This window comes from Thalassophryne amazonica, chromosome 17, assembly GCF_902500255.1.
Source record: "Thalassophryne amazonica chromosome 17, fThaAma1.1, whole genome shotgun sequence".
NCBI lineage: Eukaryota > Metazoa > Chordata > Actinopteri > Batrachoidiformes > Batrachoididae > Thalassophryne > Thalassophryne amazonica.
Genome location: NC_047119.1, coordinates 62,764,513 through 62,780,515, shown reverse-complemented (window position 1 = coordinate 62,780,515; position 16,003 = coordinate 62,764,513). Strand labels below are relative to the sequence as shown.

Below are 16,003 nucleotides of genomic sequence, written 5' to 3'. Positions count from 1 at the left end.
TCCATGGCCTCCCCGAACTCCTCCCAGACCCGGGTTTTTGCCTCTGCGACGGCACGCGCTGTGGCACGCTTGGCCTGCCGGTACCTGTCAGCTGCCTCCGGGGTCCCACCTACCAACAGTGACAAGTAGGACTCCTTCTTCAGCTTGACAGCATCCCTTACTTCCGGCGTCCACCACCGGGTTCGGGCATTGCCGCCGCGACAGGCACCAGAGACCTTGTGACCACAGTTACGAGCGGCCGCATCGACAGTGGAGGTGGAGAACATGGTCCACTCGGACTCCATGTCTCCAACCTCCCCCGGGATCTGGGAGAAGCTCTCCCGGAGGTGGGAGTTGAAGATCTCGCTGACAGAGGGTTCCGCCAGTCATTCCCAGCAGAGCCTCACGATACGTTTGGGCCTGCCAGGTCTGTCCAGCTTCCTCCCATCCCAGTGGATCCAACTCACCACCAGGTGGTGATCGGTCGACAGCTCTGCCCCTCTCTTCACTCGAGTGTCCGAAACACGTGGCCGAAGGTCAGATGATACGACTACAAAGTCGATCATCGACCTCCGGCTCAGGGTGTCCTGGTGCCACGTGCACTTATGGACACCCTTGTGCTCGAACATGGTGTTCGTGATGGCCAAACTGTGACTAGCACAGAAGTCCAACAACTGAACACCACTCGGGTTCAGATCGGGGAGGCTCTGCTTCCTGATTACCCCCCTCCAGGTCTCACTGTCGCCACCCACGTGGGTGTTGAAATCCCCCAGGAGAACAATGGAGTCCCCAGTTGGAGCGCTATCTAGTACCCCTCCCAGGGACTCCAAGAAGGTCGGGTACTCTGCACTGCTGCTCGGCCCGTAGGCCGAGACAACAGTGAGAGACCTGTCCCCGACCCGAAGGCGTAGGGACGTGACCCTCTCATTCACCAGAGTGAACACCAACACATGGTGACTTAGCTGGGGAGCAATAAGCAGTGCGACCCCACCTCTCTGCCTCTCCCCGTGGGCAACGGCAGAAAAGTGGAGCGTCCAGCCCCTCTCCAGGAGTTTGGTACCAGAGCCCAAGCTGTGCTTGGAAGTGAGCCCGACTATCTCTAGTCGGTATTGCTCAACCTCCCGCACAAGCTCAGGCTCTTCCCCCCCCCCAGCGACGTGACATTCCACATCCCAACAGCCAGAGGCTGTGAGCGCTGACCGAGCTGCCGGGCCACCCACCCTCGACCGCCACCCAGTCCTCTCTGCACCCAACCCCCATGGCCCCCTCTGCAGGTGGTGAACCCACAGGAGGGCGGACCCATGTCGCCCTTTCGGGCTGAGCCTGGCCAGGCCCCATGGGCTAAGGCCTGACCAGCAGGCGCTCACGCGCAAGCCCCAGGCCTGGGTCCAGGGTGGGGCCCCGGCTCCACCATACGGGCGACGTCTCGGTCCTTGATTTTTTTACTGGTCATGGGAGCTTCTGAACTGCCCTTAGTCTGACCCATCACCTAGGACCTGTTTGCCTTGGGAGACCCTCCTAGGATCATCCGGGTACGCAAACTCCCCCACCACGATAAGGTGGCAGCTAGAGGGGGAGGAATGATTTCCCTGCGTCAATAAATCAGATTCTGCAGAGCAGGGGTCACCAACCTTTTTCCTGAAGGGCACCTGCCCTGCATGTTTTCTAACGCTCCCTGTTACACTCCCAGGGAGTTAACTCTATCAGGTGTGCTCAGCCAATCAACAGCTGGATGATGCCGCTTTAAAACAAAACAAAACAAAAACAAATAACAGGTGTGACTTGAGTAGTTTGATGTGGAAAACATACAGGGCAGGGGCTCTCCAGGTACAGGATTGGTGACCCCTGCTTTGTGACTTCAAATACTGACCATTATGAGCTTTTGTTCAAATCTGTATCTCAGGGGTCACCAATCCTTTTGGGAGAGTTAGAAAACATGCAGGACAGGTGCCCTCCAGGAACAGGGTTGGTGACCCCTGCTTTGTGACTTCAAATACTGACCATTATGAGCTTTTGTTCAAATCTGTATCTCAGGGGTCACCAATCCTTTTGGGAGAGTTAGAAAACATGCAGGACAGGTGCCCTCCAGGAACAGGGTTGGTGACCCCCGCTGTAGAGACTTTCAAGTCCAAACTTAAGGTACATTTATTCTCCCTCTTGTATGGTTAGCATACTACCATAGTGTGGTACTGTGCTTCCTATCCTTTTAAATAGATTCTATTAGTAAATGGAGCGGGTCTCAGCCTCAACTTTATCTCGATTATGGGTTTGTTAGTGAAGGTAAGGGCTAGTGGCTGGCAATCACCTTAGTGTTTCCTTTGCTTTCCTGTTGCTTAATGCTGATGAATTATACCTTAAGTGTAGTTGTTTTGTTTTGTTTTTTTTGGTTGACTGATTCTGCGTTTTTTTCTCTCTGTCTGAGGTGTGGATGACATCACGGCATCACAGGCTGGATTTAATGACTGCATAATTTCTAAAACGGATGTAGAACGTGGATTGGACTCTGCCATGGGAACAGGCCCACTGAATGGCATGAGCACTGCTGGATGACCCCTGCCTGTGGACTGGACACCTACATGGACTTCTCATTAAATGCATCTTCTTTTGTTGTGTTATGTTCTGTTTTGTAAAACCTTGTAACTGTTGGAAAGGCCTAAGCAGTGGGTCACCCCTCTGAGTCTGGTCTGCTTGAGGGAGTCATCAGAGGGAGTTTTTCCTTACCGCTGTCGCCTGTGTGCTTGCTCTAGGGGTTGGTAAGGTTAGACCTTACTTGTGTGAAGCACCTCGAGGCAGCTTTGTTGTCATTTGGCACTATATAAACTAAATAAATTGAATTGAATTTAATAAATCGAATAAATTAAAAGCAAATAGCCTCTGCCACCCAAATAAGATGAGAAATATTATTTCAAAATGTAATTTTCTTGAAATGCATCTTGTGTTTTGTAGATTTAGAAGAATGTCTCAACGGGATTCTTTCCAACCTTCTGGAAGAAAATATTCAGATCTGGATCATGAAGAACCAGACTGAGCACCAAGACGTGCACACCTTGTTGGATAAGATAGATGCTGCTTCAGATCAGCCGGTACCGGCTTCCTTACGAGCTGCCACCTCCTTAAAAATGCCCATCCTTTACATTTTCACCTCCGGAACAACAGGTGAGTGCCGTTGGATTCATCACTGCATTTTAGAGTCCAGATTGATATCTTCATTTCAGACGGCCCATGTTCAGAATGCACAAGTAGTGTTTTAAAACATAGTACAGCACACACCACAATAAAACGTTGTTACATTGTTTGGTGCATGCGCACTGAGTTCTCTGCAAGTCGCTCATGTAGAACGCCGTGGGGAGTAGCGCCTTTTAATGCGGGCGTGCATCCTCAGTGTAACTACATGGACGTGACTGAATCTATAAATAACACTGCAGCAAATGTCTGTAACTTACCCAAAGAAAGGTGGACAAAGACATTTAAACATGTCCCAGATGTGAAAATCAGAACAATAAGACAAGATTTCGTAGATAACTTTGGTGCCATCAGCTGTAATCTTGTACGCACTGGGCAGACATTTTTGTCATAATTTAATTCATGAACATCATTCAGTATTACAACAGTATATAACCCAATGTTAAAATACCCTCGGCCGTATGAGCATTGTGTTCTTCATATTTTGCAGTTGTTTAATTATTAAGATCCTATTGTCTTGTGTACAATTTGTACATGTTCAATAAAGCCCCTCAATCAATCAAAAACAATATTTATATTTTAACGCTGTCTGCATAAGACTGTGTGTGTGTGTGTGTGTGTGTGTGTGTGTGTGTGTGTGTGTGTGTGTGTGTGTGTGTGTGTGTGTGTGTGTGTGTACATGAGCTTTTGACAAGAACTGAAGTTGTGCAAATCAAGGAATATTTGTAGATCCACTCTGTGCATTTGAAGGTATTAATGAGACAAATGTAACTTCATAAAAAGTTAGATTTGAGTTAGCGGAAGTTAGCATGCGTAGTGATGTCCATGATTTCGCTCCAGAGGTATTATTAGCTTCCAAAAACAGCATTTTCAGTTTTAGAAGTGTTTATTTCTTGCTAGCTTTTACATAATATATGACAAAGAGGTTATATTTACACACAAACAGAACAGAGTTTTGCAGCTAGCTAAACCAGCCTATGACGTCATCACACTAATGTTGGCGAAATGTCTTCTAAATGACTTCAGAGATGTTATTCAGTTCCAAAAACAGCATTTTCAGTTTTAGAAGTGTTTATTTCTCACTAGCTTTTACATAATATATGAGAAACATGTAAATTAAGCGATTTTAAACAGACCTGCCACTGACATCATGGCGCAGCTCTACTCTGATTGGCTGTCACCCCGCCATTCCAAAACGAAATTGGACAGATTCAAACAGAATGTGACATTTTAACCTCTTAAAATAGGTGATCCATCTTTGAAGTTGTCCAAGGTGTCTGTCCCAAGAATGTTCCCTGTGAAACAGCGGGCTTTTCCATCAGGAAGCATCATTAGGCAGATTACAGAACACTATAAAAACGCAGCATTCCAATCATTCATCAAAAACATTAACGTGTACTGTTCCAGTCATCATGAAAAAAAACACCAACTCAGTATTTTTCAAGTGATTGAAAGCAGCTGAACGTCTGGCAGAGGGCGTAGTTTACTTTTGTTTTGAGGCGAGTTGCTAGGCCAGCACTTTATAAACCAGCCTGTTAGGAGGCAAGCCGGATTAAGCCGTTTCATCCTGTTTTAGCACTTTTTTGGAGTGTGGGTGATCATAGTACAACAGCACCCTATGGAATAAGTTGCGAGAGCAGCTACTTGTATGTCTTTTGGATGAATATTCACACCCACACTCCCCCCCGTCGGCCCCCCATGCCGACAGCAGAGATGGGCTTTCACGCTTAAAGCCTGGTCACGCGGCACTAGCGAAGGATACCGAAGCCAAAACGAAACAAAAAATCTGGACTTACGTTGACCTTCGGAGACATCGTTTAACCGTCGTCCAGCTTTCCTTCCTGTAGCTAGCACTTCATCAGAATTTTCAAACTGTTGAAAAATGTGAATGAATCCTGACGACAATCTCAATTCATCCGTATTCTGATTTGCTTTCTATGTTGACGGTTCCTCATTGTTCGTGTAGTTCCCGTACTGCCAGCATTCCATTTAACTGTTGTCCAGCTTCATCCAGCCTCCCAAGTCTGACCCTTGCACAAACATTTACGATATCTGAACGGATCAATAACTAAAGCTCACACAAGCTGAACGTGACTCATCCATATGTGGGACAAAAAGCAACGTTGTCATATAGAAACAATAGCGGCAAGAACGTTTGATCAACTACTTTAACTATTTACGCACGTTACAGCCGTCTTTGTGTGTGTGCACGCGCACACGTTGTTGTAGTGAAGACATATCTGTTGTCAAGACAACCAGATCTTGTAGCTGCAGGTGCCGTGGACGCCACAGATTGGCTGCAGAAATGATCACAGGCTGGCTGCAGAAATGATCACAGGCTGGCGCTCATGTCACCATGAATGTTTCGTTGTGATTTTGTTTAAAGCATCAAGGTCGCCGTTTGCTTTGTTTTTTCTTTTGTTAGTTTCGGTTTTGTTTCGTTCTTTTATGCGCTCGGGACTTGCAGGCTTTTTGGTGATGGGAGAAGTGCAGGCTCATTTGTCCACTTTTTCTCAATGATTTGTGACTTTTTTTCCTTTGTTCAACTATCGTAGTGTGCCGTGTGACCGGGTGTTTAGTCACGCAAAATTCTACACACTACTGAGCATGCACATTGAGAATGTAACAATGGTCTGTTAGGATAATACAGAAAAAGGGGCGACTTCTACTCTGGAAAGTACGGTACACATCAACGTGTCCAAACTGCATCTAGAAATGTGAGCGGCTTTTACAGTCTGTCTTTCTCCTAGCATCTAACCTGACTAAGCATGCCTAAGACGTGCATGGCACCTACACTCAGTCCATGCCCAGGCAGCTTGGACTTATCCAATCAGATTTGTGGACAATATACTGTTAGACTGAATATCATTGGGGGGAAAAGCCATATCTGTAAACCAGGACTGGAATAACACTATGTAACAAATTTTTATTTTTGTTTTGTTCCTGGGTACACAGTGTGTTTTCCTAACCTGTTATGCCTTAAATAAATAGAAAATAGCTGTTATTCCACAGAAACTTTGCTTCTGTGATCAGGACAATGATATTTTGAAATTTGTCTGTTTTCAAGAATATTCTCAATTTGCCTTCACTACTACTGAGTAGTCTTCTAGAATATTCTTTAACTGCTACAACTGTCCAGAATTTTCTAGAAGTTTCCAGAATTATCTAGAAATTTCAAGACACTTTTAGAACTTTCTAGAACGTAAAAAAAATAAAATAAATAAAATCGAAGTTTTTGCTGAATGTAGTCATTTTTCCATAGACTTTAGACATAAACACTTGAAATATAACAGAAGCCAGGAACAAAAATTGTGTTACATAGTGTAATTTGAGGTGGTTTTCATGATCAGCAGCCCAGATCCAAGTTCTGACAATATCCCACAGTTCATATTCACATCATGGGTACCTCATGTGGGGCAGATGGTGCATTGAATTTAGTATCCAACAGCCTGGATGGGATGTGTTGAGAATTATTTTAGTGCGGTTCCAGTATTAGCTTCCACACTGAAAAACCTCAGCAGAAATACCTTAACAAATGTGATATTAGTGCACTTCCTTGGAGAAACCAATGACATTTCAAACATCAGTGTAACTCAGCATCATGATGTAATAGAACCCCCCGCCTCGCTGTTGCAGGGCTCCCAAAGGCTGCAGTCATTACCCACCTGCAGAGCTTGAAGGCAGCAGGTGGGTTTGTGGCACTTGGCGGTACTGCGGATGATGTGATCTACGTTCCTCTGCCACTTTACCACACTGCAGCGTCCTTGGTCGGCATTGGAGGAACCATCGAACTAGGTAGGCCTCAGAATTAACATACATACTTACATCATAACAAATATGAAGCAAATTCACCAAATTATTTCTGGCATCTTGGCTAAAGATTTAGATTAGAACTTTAGTGATCCTTTGGGAAGACTCCTTCAGGGAAATTGTGGTTCCAGCAGCATTGTATAGCAGCACACAGGGTAAGAAGCACACAGAGTATCAAAAGTGAAAGTAAAAAAAAAAAGAGTCTCCATCTCAAAACTTGAGATGGGGACTTGAGAAATTCTGAGTATAATCGCCATAATTTGTTCGAGTGTCAACTATTCAGATATTAACATGCTGGGCCTCATACTGCAAGTATCTTAGGGGGATTGGCATTGAGCTCCCAAAATGCAGACCAGGCTTTGATTCCCACTCACTTTACCTGTCTGTGTCGTTGGACAGAAATTGTTATCTAACAAATACCCCCCTTGTCTACCTCCAGTACCATCATGGGTCCATTTTCTCAGTTACTTAAGCAGCAATATCCATCAAGTCATGTATTTCGCTTCCTCTGAATGATGGTCACAGTGCCCGCAGAAATTAAACACCTTCTTCTGTGAACACGCTTGACTCCAATGCAGTTGCTGGTAGTTTTCATGGTATAGTAGCAAAAATGCTCCCATTTTCCATTCAGGTCATTTGTTGTTCACATCTACAAGTTCTTCACCCAGATTGTGCGGAAACAGCCACAAAACAGTCTGATGTTGATGTGAAGCCGTATTAAGTCTGGAAACCTGAGAAGATGGTGTCAGGTTGGTTATCACAAACTGGACACGTCTGTACAGCCTACAGTCCTGCAGAAACATGAACTCAACCACCTTAGCTACACAACCAACATTTATTGGAGCATACAACAGAAAAATTGTCCTTAATCATTGAAATGTCTTGTTTCGTTCATGCAATATGTCAAATTATCTTTGCCATTGCTGTAGGCAGCCATCTTGGTTTTTTCATTGGATCATCAAATAATTTTGAAGGTCACCCCAGCATGAATGTTGTTCCCAGGTTTTGTGCTTGTTTCATCATTTGAACAATTCTCCTCAAAATCACTTGCTCTACTAATTCGTATGATAACCACAGTTGCATTGAGTGGAGACGAGCAGTGATGCTTGAGTTGGGCTCCTTTTTTTGCCAGGTGGAAAATAGGCTCCTTTAGGTTTCGACAAGTTGGATTATCAATCAGAAGCATAAGGTGCAATGAATCATAAAAATATTCAATGCTATTTGAGGCCAGAGGCAGCTTCTCACTCACTCATCTTCAACGGAACCGGGTCGCAGGGGCAACAGCTCCAGCAGAGGACCCCAAACTTCCCTTTCCTGGGCCACGTTGACCGCCTCTGTTTGGAGGATCTCGAGGCGTTCCCAGTTGATTGTGGAGATGTAATCTCTAGTCCTAGTCCTGGGTCTTCCCCAGGGTCTCCTCCCAGATGGACATGCCTGGAACACCTCCCTAGGGAGGCACCCAGGGGGCAGCCTTACCAGATGCCCAAACCACCTCAGATGGCTCCTTTCAACGTGAAGGAGCAGTGGCTCTACTCCAAGTTCCCCACGGATGACCAAGCTTCTCACCTTATCTATAAGGGAGACACCAGCCACCCTCCTGAGGAAACTTATTTCGGTCGGTTCTACCCGCGATCTAGTTCTTTTGGTCATGACCCAACCCTCATGACCACAGGTGAGAGTAGGAACAAAGACTGACCAGTAGATCAAGAGCTTCACCTTTTGGGTCAGCTCCCTTTTCGTCACAACAGTACAGTAGAGCGAATGCAATGTCATCCCTGCTGCGCTGATTCTCCGGCCAATCTCACGCTCCATTGTCCCCTCACTTGTGAACAAGACCCTGAGGTACTTGAACTCCTTCCCTTGGGGCAAGACCTCATTCCCTACCTGGAGTAGGCAATGCATCGGTTTCCTGCTGAGAACCATGGCCTCAGATTTAGAGGTGCTGATCCTCATCCCAGCCTCTTCACACTCAGCTGTGAACCCATCCAGTGAGTGTTGGATGTCACAGGCCGATAAAGACAACAGGACCACAGCAGTGATGAGATCCTGAGCCCACCAAACTGAAGACCCTCCTCCCCTGACTATGCCTCGATATCCTGTCCGTGAATGTCACAACAAGCTTGGTGACAAGTCGCAGCCCTGACGGAGGCCAACCCCCACTGGAAACAAGTCCGACTTACTGCTGAGCACCCGAACACAGCTCTTGCTTTGTAAAGACAGAGATTGGATGGCCCTGAGAAGAGACCCCCTCACTCCATACTCCCACAACACTTCCCACAGTATCTCCCGGGGTAACCAATCATACAACTTCTCCAAGTCCACAAAACACATGTAGACTGGATGGACATACTCCAGGATCCTTCTGAGAGTGAAGAGCTGGTCGGTTGTTCCACGACCAGAATGGAACCTGCATTGTTCCTCTTCAATCTGAGGTTCGGCTATCGGCCGAACTCTCCTTTCCAGCACCCTGGAGTAGACTTTACCAGGGAGGCCGAGTAGTGTGATGCCCCTGTAGTTGGCACACATTCTCTGATCCCCCTTTTTTTAAATATGAGGACCACCACCACAGTTTGCCACTCCTTGGGCACTGTCCCAGACCCTCAATGCAATGTTGAAGAGACATGTCATCCAAAACAGTCCCTCCACACCCAGGGCCCTCAGCATTTCTGAACGGATCTCATCAACCCCCGGGGCCTTGCCACTGCGAGTTGTTTGACTACTTCAGTGACTTCCACCAGGGAAATTGATGATAATCCTCCGTTAGTTCCAGCTCTGCCCCTACTATAGAGGGCACACCGGTCTGATGCAGCAGCAGCGCTCAGCTGGGGGCTTGTGAGTATCCCCACATCCGCCCGGTGCCTCACACAGTGGGCAACTCCACAGAAGAATAAGGTCCAACTCCTATCAAGAAGAGTGGTTCCGTAGTCAAGGCTGTGCGTAGAGGTGAGGCCCACCAGATCTAACTGGTCATGCTCTACCTCCTGCACAAGCTCCGGCTCCTTCCCCCACAGTGAGGTGATGCACCACACCCTCAGAGCTAGCCTCTGCCATCTGGGTTTGGTCCATCGAGGCCCTCGACTTTTACTGCCATCCATGGGACTGCGCATCCGACCTCAGTGGTTTCACCTGCAGGTGGTGAGCCCACAGGGTTGAGATGGAAAGTCCATGTTGCCTTTTTAGGTTGCACCCTACTGAGCTCCGTGGCAAGCCTCTGTCCGTCTGTCTCGGCCTGGCTCCAGACGGTGGCCTGGCCCGAGTCACGTTTCTTCTGCCTCATTTTTTCATTGGGTCATTGTGAACCATTCTTAGTCTGGCCCCTCAGCTGAGAGCAATTTGCCACGGGAGACCCTACCAGGAGCATGAAGGCTCCAGAAAACACTGCTCTCAGGTTCACAGGGGCACACAAACCTCTCCTCCACGATAAGGCGATGTTTCCAGAGACAGCTAGTCAACGTTAAAATCACCAACGACAAGAATATTGTTGAATAAAGATGATAAAGTCTTAACCTTTGCAGATGGACTCTCTGACATAAAATAGTGCAAAACCAATTCTTTGACAGTTCCATTTGAAGACTTAAACATTCAAATTGCCCTTCACTGAATTTGTTGTATTAATGTTTCTTTTTTCAAAGGAATTGCAAAACCACCTCTGTTTCTTGAATGATCACAGTGAAAAACATAATGAAGGGACATGTTGTGACAGCATGAATGTGAAGACCTTGATACAAAGACCTTCTGCACACTGATGGCAAACATTAAGACCTCTTTAATGAGCCAGTGAGCAGCTTAATGAGCAGCTTAATGAGAAGCTTCTGGACACAAAGTGCAGGACGCTGCAGACTATTATGGACAATATTGGCACCATACATTCTCTCTCTCTCCCTTCACATTCTTGGTTTTTGTCGGTTGGATGCGTCACAGAATCCCCAATTTGTTAGTGCTGGGTGTGGATGGTTACATGGATTTTATCGGTCTGCAGACGCTGCCACAATATACAGTTCTGCTTTAAAGTTCGTGAACCCCTTGAGCTTTTACATGTTTTAATTTTTTAGGACATCAAAAAACAAAACAAAAATTCAGACTTTCTAAATTAGAATTTTCTAAAATTCTGCCCTTTAAACCCATAGTAAAAAAGTAACCTGTGCACCATGAATTAAAAGAAATAAAAATCTAAAAACCAAAATGATGGTGTGAATAAGTAAATGCTTGTTCCTTGGGTTCTGTTTTCATGGATTGGAACCAGCAGATGACCACTCTTACTGAGTCTGGTCTGCTTGAGGTGTTTTCTTTTGGACTAGTTCCAGCATCAATGTGATACAAAATATTTCCACACTTCCATATGACTTTAAATTAGATTAGATAGAACTTTATTTATCCCTTGGGAAGACTCCCTCAGATAAATTGAGGTTCCAGTAGCATTGTATAGAAGCACACAGAGTATCAAAAGTAAAAAAAAAAAAAAAAAATTGCAAAATGTAAATACAAATATAAATACCAGAAATACTGATCGCTACTGGCTTACTGGCTACTACTGTTGCTCTCCTTCCTGTCCCCTGTCTTCCTGTTACTCCTCCCCCCCCCCCCCGAGTGAGGAGTTGTACAGTCTGATGGCCTGAGGGACAAAGGAGTTTTTCAGTCTGTTGGTCCTGCACTTGGGAAGGAGTAGTCTGTGGCTGAAGAGGCTCCTCTGGTTGCTGATGATGGTGTGCAGAGGGTGACTGGCGTCATCCATAATGTCCAGTAGTTTGTCCAGTATTCTTTTCTCTGCCACCATCACCAGGGAGTCCAACTTCATGCCAACCACAGAGTCAGCCTGCCTAATCGGTTTGTCCAGCCTGCATGTGTCCTTCTTGGATGTGCTGCCCCCCCCTCCAGCACACCACGGTGTAAAAGAGGATGCTGGCTACTACGGACTGGTAGAACATCCACAGGAGTTTCCTGCAGATGTTAATGTTTAAAGCATATTGGAGCCAAAACTACAACCTGGTTGTTAATGACTAACAATTCAGAGTTCTAAACATTATATTCAAATGTGTTGGTCATTGTGAGAAGATTTTCCACATCTGTGATATGTCAAATGTTAAAATAGAGTGAAACCATTGATACTGTCCAGGGGCGTCGGACTGGGGGGTAAAGGGTACTATGTACCCAGGGCCCAGAACATAGGGGGCCCACAAAAAACTGGCATTAAATACATTTTTGTGTTGCATGTTATTAATGTCCATACAATTCATGTTGTAAAAAGAATTTAATTTGAATGAATGTATAAATGTTGCAAAACATAATTCTGCTCTAACAATAATATTGAAAGATCTCTGAGGGCCCTTCCACCCCTGCACAGTTGTACAATGGTTTAGTCCAGGCGCACAGGCGGCACTCTGCCACACGCATGCATGCACGCACACACACACACACACACACACACACACACACACACACACACACACACACACACACACACACACATCCCAAATGGGATCTGACAGAAAGAGGAGGTGTTTAGTAGAGCTGAAACAACTAATGGATTTAATTGATTATTAAAATAGTTGTCAAGTAATTTAGTCATCAATTAATTGTTAAATAACTTTATTTTACCGCAAATGTTTCGTTTCTTCCATATAAATCAACTGTTTCTGCAGCGCGGCTTTACTTTGAACCTTGAACCAATCAAAGCAGTGATTCGCAGATCGAAGCAGTGCTTTGATGGGCTGCTTTGTAGATTCATTGTTTCATTTTGCTTTATCTTAATTTTTCCCAACTAAACCCCCAAAAAGCATATGTCTGTGAGTAATATTTACCTTTTTATGTTAATCTGACCTGTTATGGTCTTCTGAAACAGTTTATAGATGTATTTTATAACTTAAAAACAGGACCGATGCTAAGGCGTTAGCGTGTCTATGGCGTTTTCAATGTTAACAGAACAGAAAAGATAAATCCAACTAACAATGAATGTAAATAAAGAAATAAATAAATAACTGTTTCCTGTGAACACCTAGTGACTCTTAACAAACCTCCACTTCACCCCTGTTTTATTTAAGTTTAATGACAATTTGTTTCAGTCAAACCACATCTAAGCTGTATTTTTACACAAGAAAAAAAATGCAGTAAACTGCACATTTGTGTCTTTTTTCATGAAGATAACTTATTAAATATAACATATTACACTTTAGTCAGGCCTTTAAAATAGTTTCATGGACTCTTGCTGTAATATGTTGTCAGTGGTTGAGATAGTTGCTGTAGGCATCTAAAAATGCTCATAATTGGGTGAAACCTGATGGAAATCTCTTTGTGGTGTGTCAGTGATGTATGTATGTGCAAAATAAAACAAAACACTACTCCAGGTATGTTTTTGACAAGAATATAACATAACTTTGTTACAAGCTCAAACGTTGATGTTGCGTGATAAAGGCCTTTTAATAATAACTCACTTAAAGAAATAATGGCAAAACTCACATGCAAGTAAAAAAACAAAACGATTAATTGAAAAAAAATTGACAGATGAATTGATTATTAAAATAATCGTTAGTTGCAGCCCTAGTGTTTAGGCTGAAATAAAATATGGCTTTCCTAAAAACATCAAAGTCTGGATTTCAAAAAAGAAGAGAAAAAAGGACAGGGAAAGAAAACTAAATGAGGAAAGCAGCTGCTAACCAAATTCTTTGTAAAGAGAGGTGAGCTTGAAAGTTAGCAATATATGTTGGGGGGTCTGGGGGACCAAATTGCACCATTTTCTAGAAGAATGGTGCAATTTGGTGCATTCCCGTCTGTTAAAATGCACAGGAATGCACCAAATTCTATGCAATTTGGTCCCCCAGACCCCCCCAACTCAATATTGCTCCCCCAGCTTTAAAAAGGGTTCTGACTCTGAGGTGTGATCTAAGATATACATGATTTAAACCTGGTTTGACTACGCATTAGAAATTTGGTGTTTGCGTTAATAAAAAAGAAGTACCTATGGGGCCCAGAATTTGGTGCTACGCCCCTGATACTCTCTGTTAGAATTTAAAGTTGGATGTCAACAGGTTAGAGAGGAACATCACTAAGGTCCTTTAGCCCTAAATTGTGGTCCAGGTATACAGTTGAGCACCTTACATGTCAGTACAGTGACATCATCTGCATGAGATGAACAAATGTTGTAGAAATGTGGTCCATTTACACCAATCTATCAATACATTTGAAGAAATTCAAAATCAACAAATCCCACCACAGTGCTGCTGCTGGTGGATCTCTGCTTGGGGAAAACCAGTCGGTTTCCTAACTTTCTGAAATAAGTTCAATACGATAACATTTACAGTATAGCAAAAGGGTGTGGCTCACAACAGCGGTCTTTGCATCACACAAGTCTAGGCTTCATGATCTTAAGCCTTGATAATATACGGATGACATTTTGTATTATTTACAGTCACTACTTAAAATTTAGCAACAATAATGATGTGAGGAAGAGGGATCACTAAAATGGTACGACACAGGCGCACAGTCATAACATGCAAACCACAGAAAGAACTGCAGGACATAGCACGGGTGACTGTCTGGCAGGTCTTACTTCAACTGCTGCCAGTATGACCTGGACTTGGAAAATGGATGCATGGATTGCTGATAATTGTATGTCTATGTACAGTAGGTCAATGAATGTACATCTTGAGCTAAAGCATTGCTACAAAACCTCTCTGTGCAAAATCATTTTTGGAAAAGTGATTATTTTATTGTGCATCTGTAGCATTTGTTCTAGCTGCTGGCACAGGTAGGAGCCCACTCTCTTTTTTTTTGAACTGCAGAGATCACACTCATGTTGCTCTAATAAACTCTGGAGAGATCATTGGCCCAATAATAATTTTTGAAATGGTTCATCAAACAGCTGGACTTCTAAAACTTTTAGGAGTGCAGTATCAAAGAATTGTACACAGTAAAATCACCAGTGTAAAACTAACACTGACAGTGTTAAATTAACACTGCCAGTGAACATATGGTCCCAGTCTGGCCCAGAGTGGGACCATATGTTCACGGTCAGTGTTAATTTAACACTGGTGATTTTACTGTGTGTGTATATCATGGCAAGAAAAGCCATCTTATCTCACTGTCTCTCCACAGGCGTGTCCCAAGGCTTGCTGCTTGGCACCTCCCTCATTTTTTTTTGCCAGATACAGTGCTGCCAAAATGCTTGTGCACCATCTTGTCTGATTTTTTTTAATGACAGCTTATTTTTATTTATTTTAATAGGTAAGGCTTCTTTATATTAAAATTTCTAAAATGGCCTCATAGTGTCGATTCTAAAATGATGCTACAGAACCGTCTTGGGTCCTGCAGAACACTGGTCTGACACAACCAGTTGAAATGTGGGCGTTACTAAATATTTTTGGTAAACTCCTTGAATTGAAGCTGAAAGTCTGCACTTCAGCCCCATCTTGATGGGTTCTTTTCATCTCCACTGTTGTGGTCCACAGAGACTATGTATTTCCTTTTCATCAGCGGATGAGCAAAGGGATTTTTTTTCCAAACAGGATCTTTTGTAGTTCATTCTGTCAAGGACTGGGTAGGCGTGGCACAGAAGGTGGTTGAACACAAATGCAGACTCACAACACTGAGGTATAAGTACAAGGCTTTATCTCAAAAATCAGGCAGGGGTACGGTACACAAGAAGGCAGTCTGAGAAGCAGTGGTACAGGCAGGGATCAAGCAGAGGCGTGGTCCAAAACACACACAGTCCCAAAATACCAGGAGACAAAGTGCATGGGCTGAGGCAGGAGCAAGATCAAAAACAAAATACGGTCAAAAAACGACAAGGCAAAACAGAGCAAGAACAAAGGCTGGAGAGTGAAGGAGAAATCACAACGAACTGGCAGTGAAGTGGTGAACTCAAAAGGCTTATATAGGCAGGAGGTGATTAGGGGAACAAGACACAGGTGTGGAGGAACAATCTGGAAGGGGGGTGTGGCAAACAAAAGGGAGAAGACACACCCATACCAAACCCTGAACACCAGACAAGAGAGTGCAGTAAGACAAAAAGCAAAGTGAACAGGACCCTACTAAAAGA

At 44.3% G+C, this 16,003-nt stretch overlaps 1 protein-coding gene across 1 annotated transcript in view; it reads left to right on the top strand.

Annotated features, from left to right (window-relative positions):
• The window catches only part of slc27a6 (solute carrier family 27 member 6), a 95,876-nt gene that overhangs the window by 13,892 nt on the left and 65,981 nt on the right, over window positions 1–16,003 (top strand). The window contains exons 2-3 of the mRNA XM_034192666.1: window positions 2,926–3,135; window positions 6,799–6,957. Of these exons, the coding sequence (XP_034048557.1) occupies window positions 2,926–3,135; window positions 6,799–6,957 (369 nt within the window). The remainder of the gene's footprint in view (window positions 1–2,925; window positions 3,136–6,798; window positions 6,958–16,003) is intronic.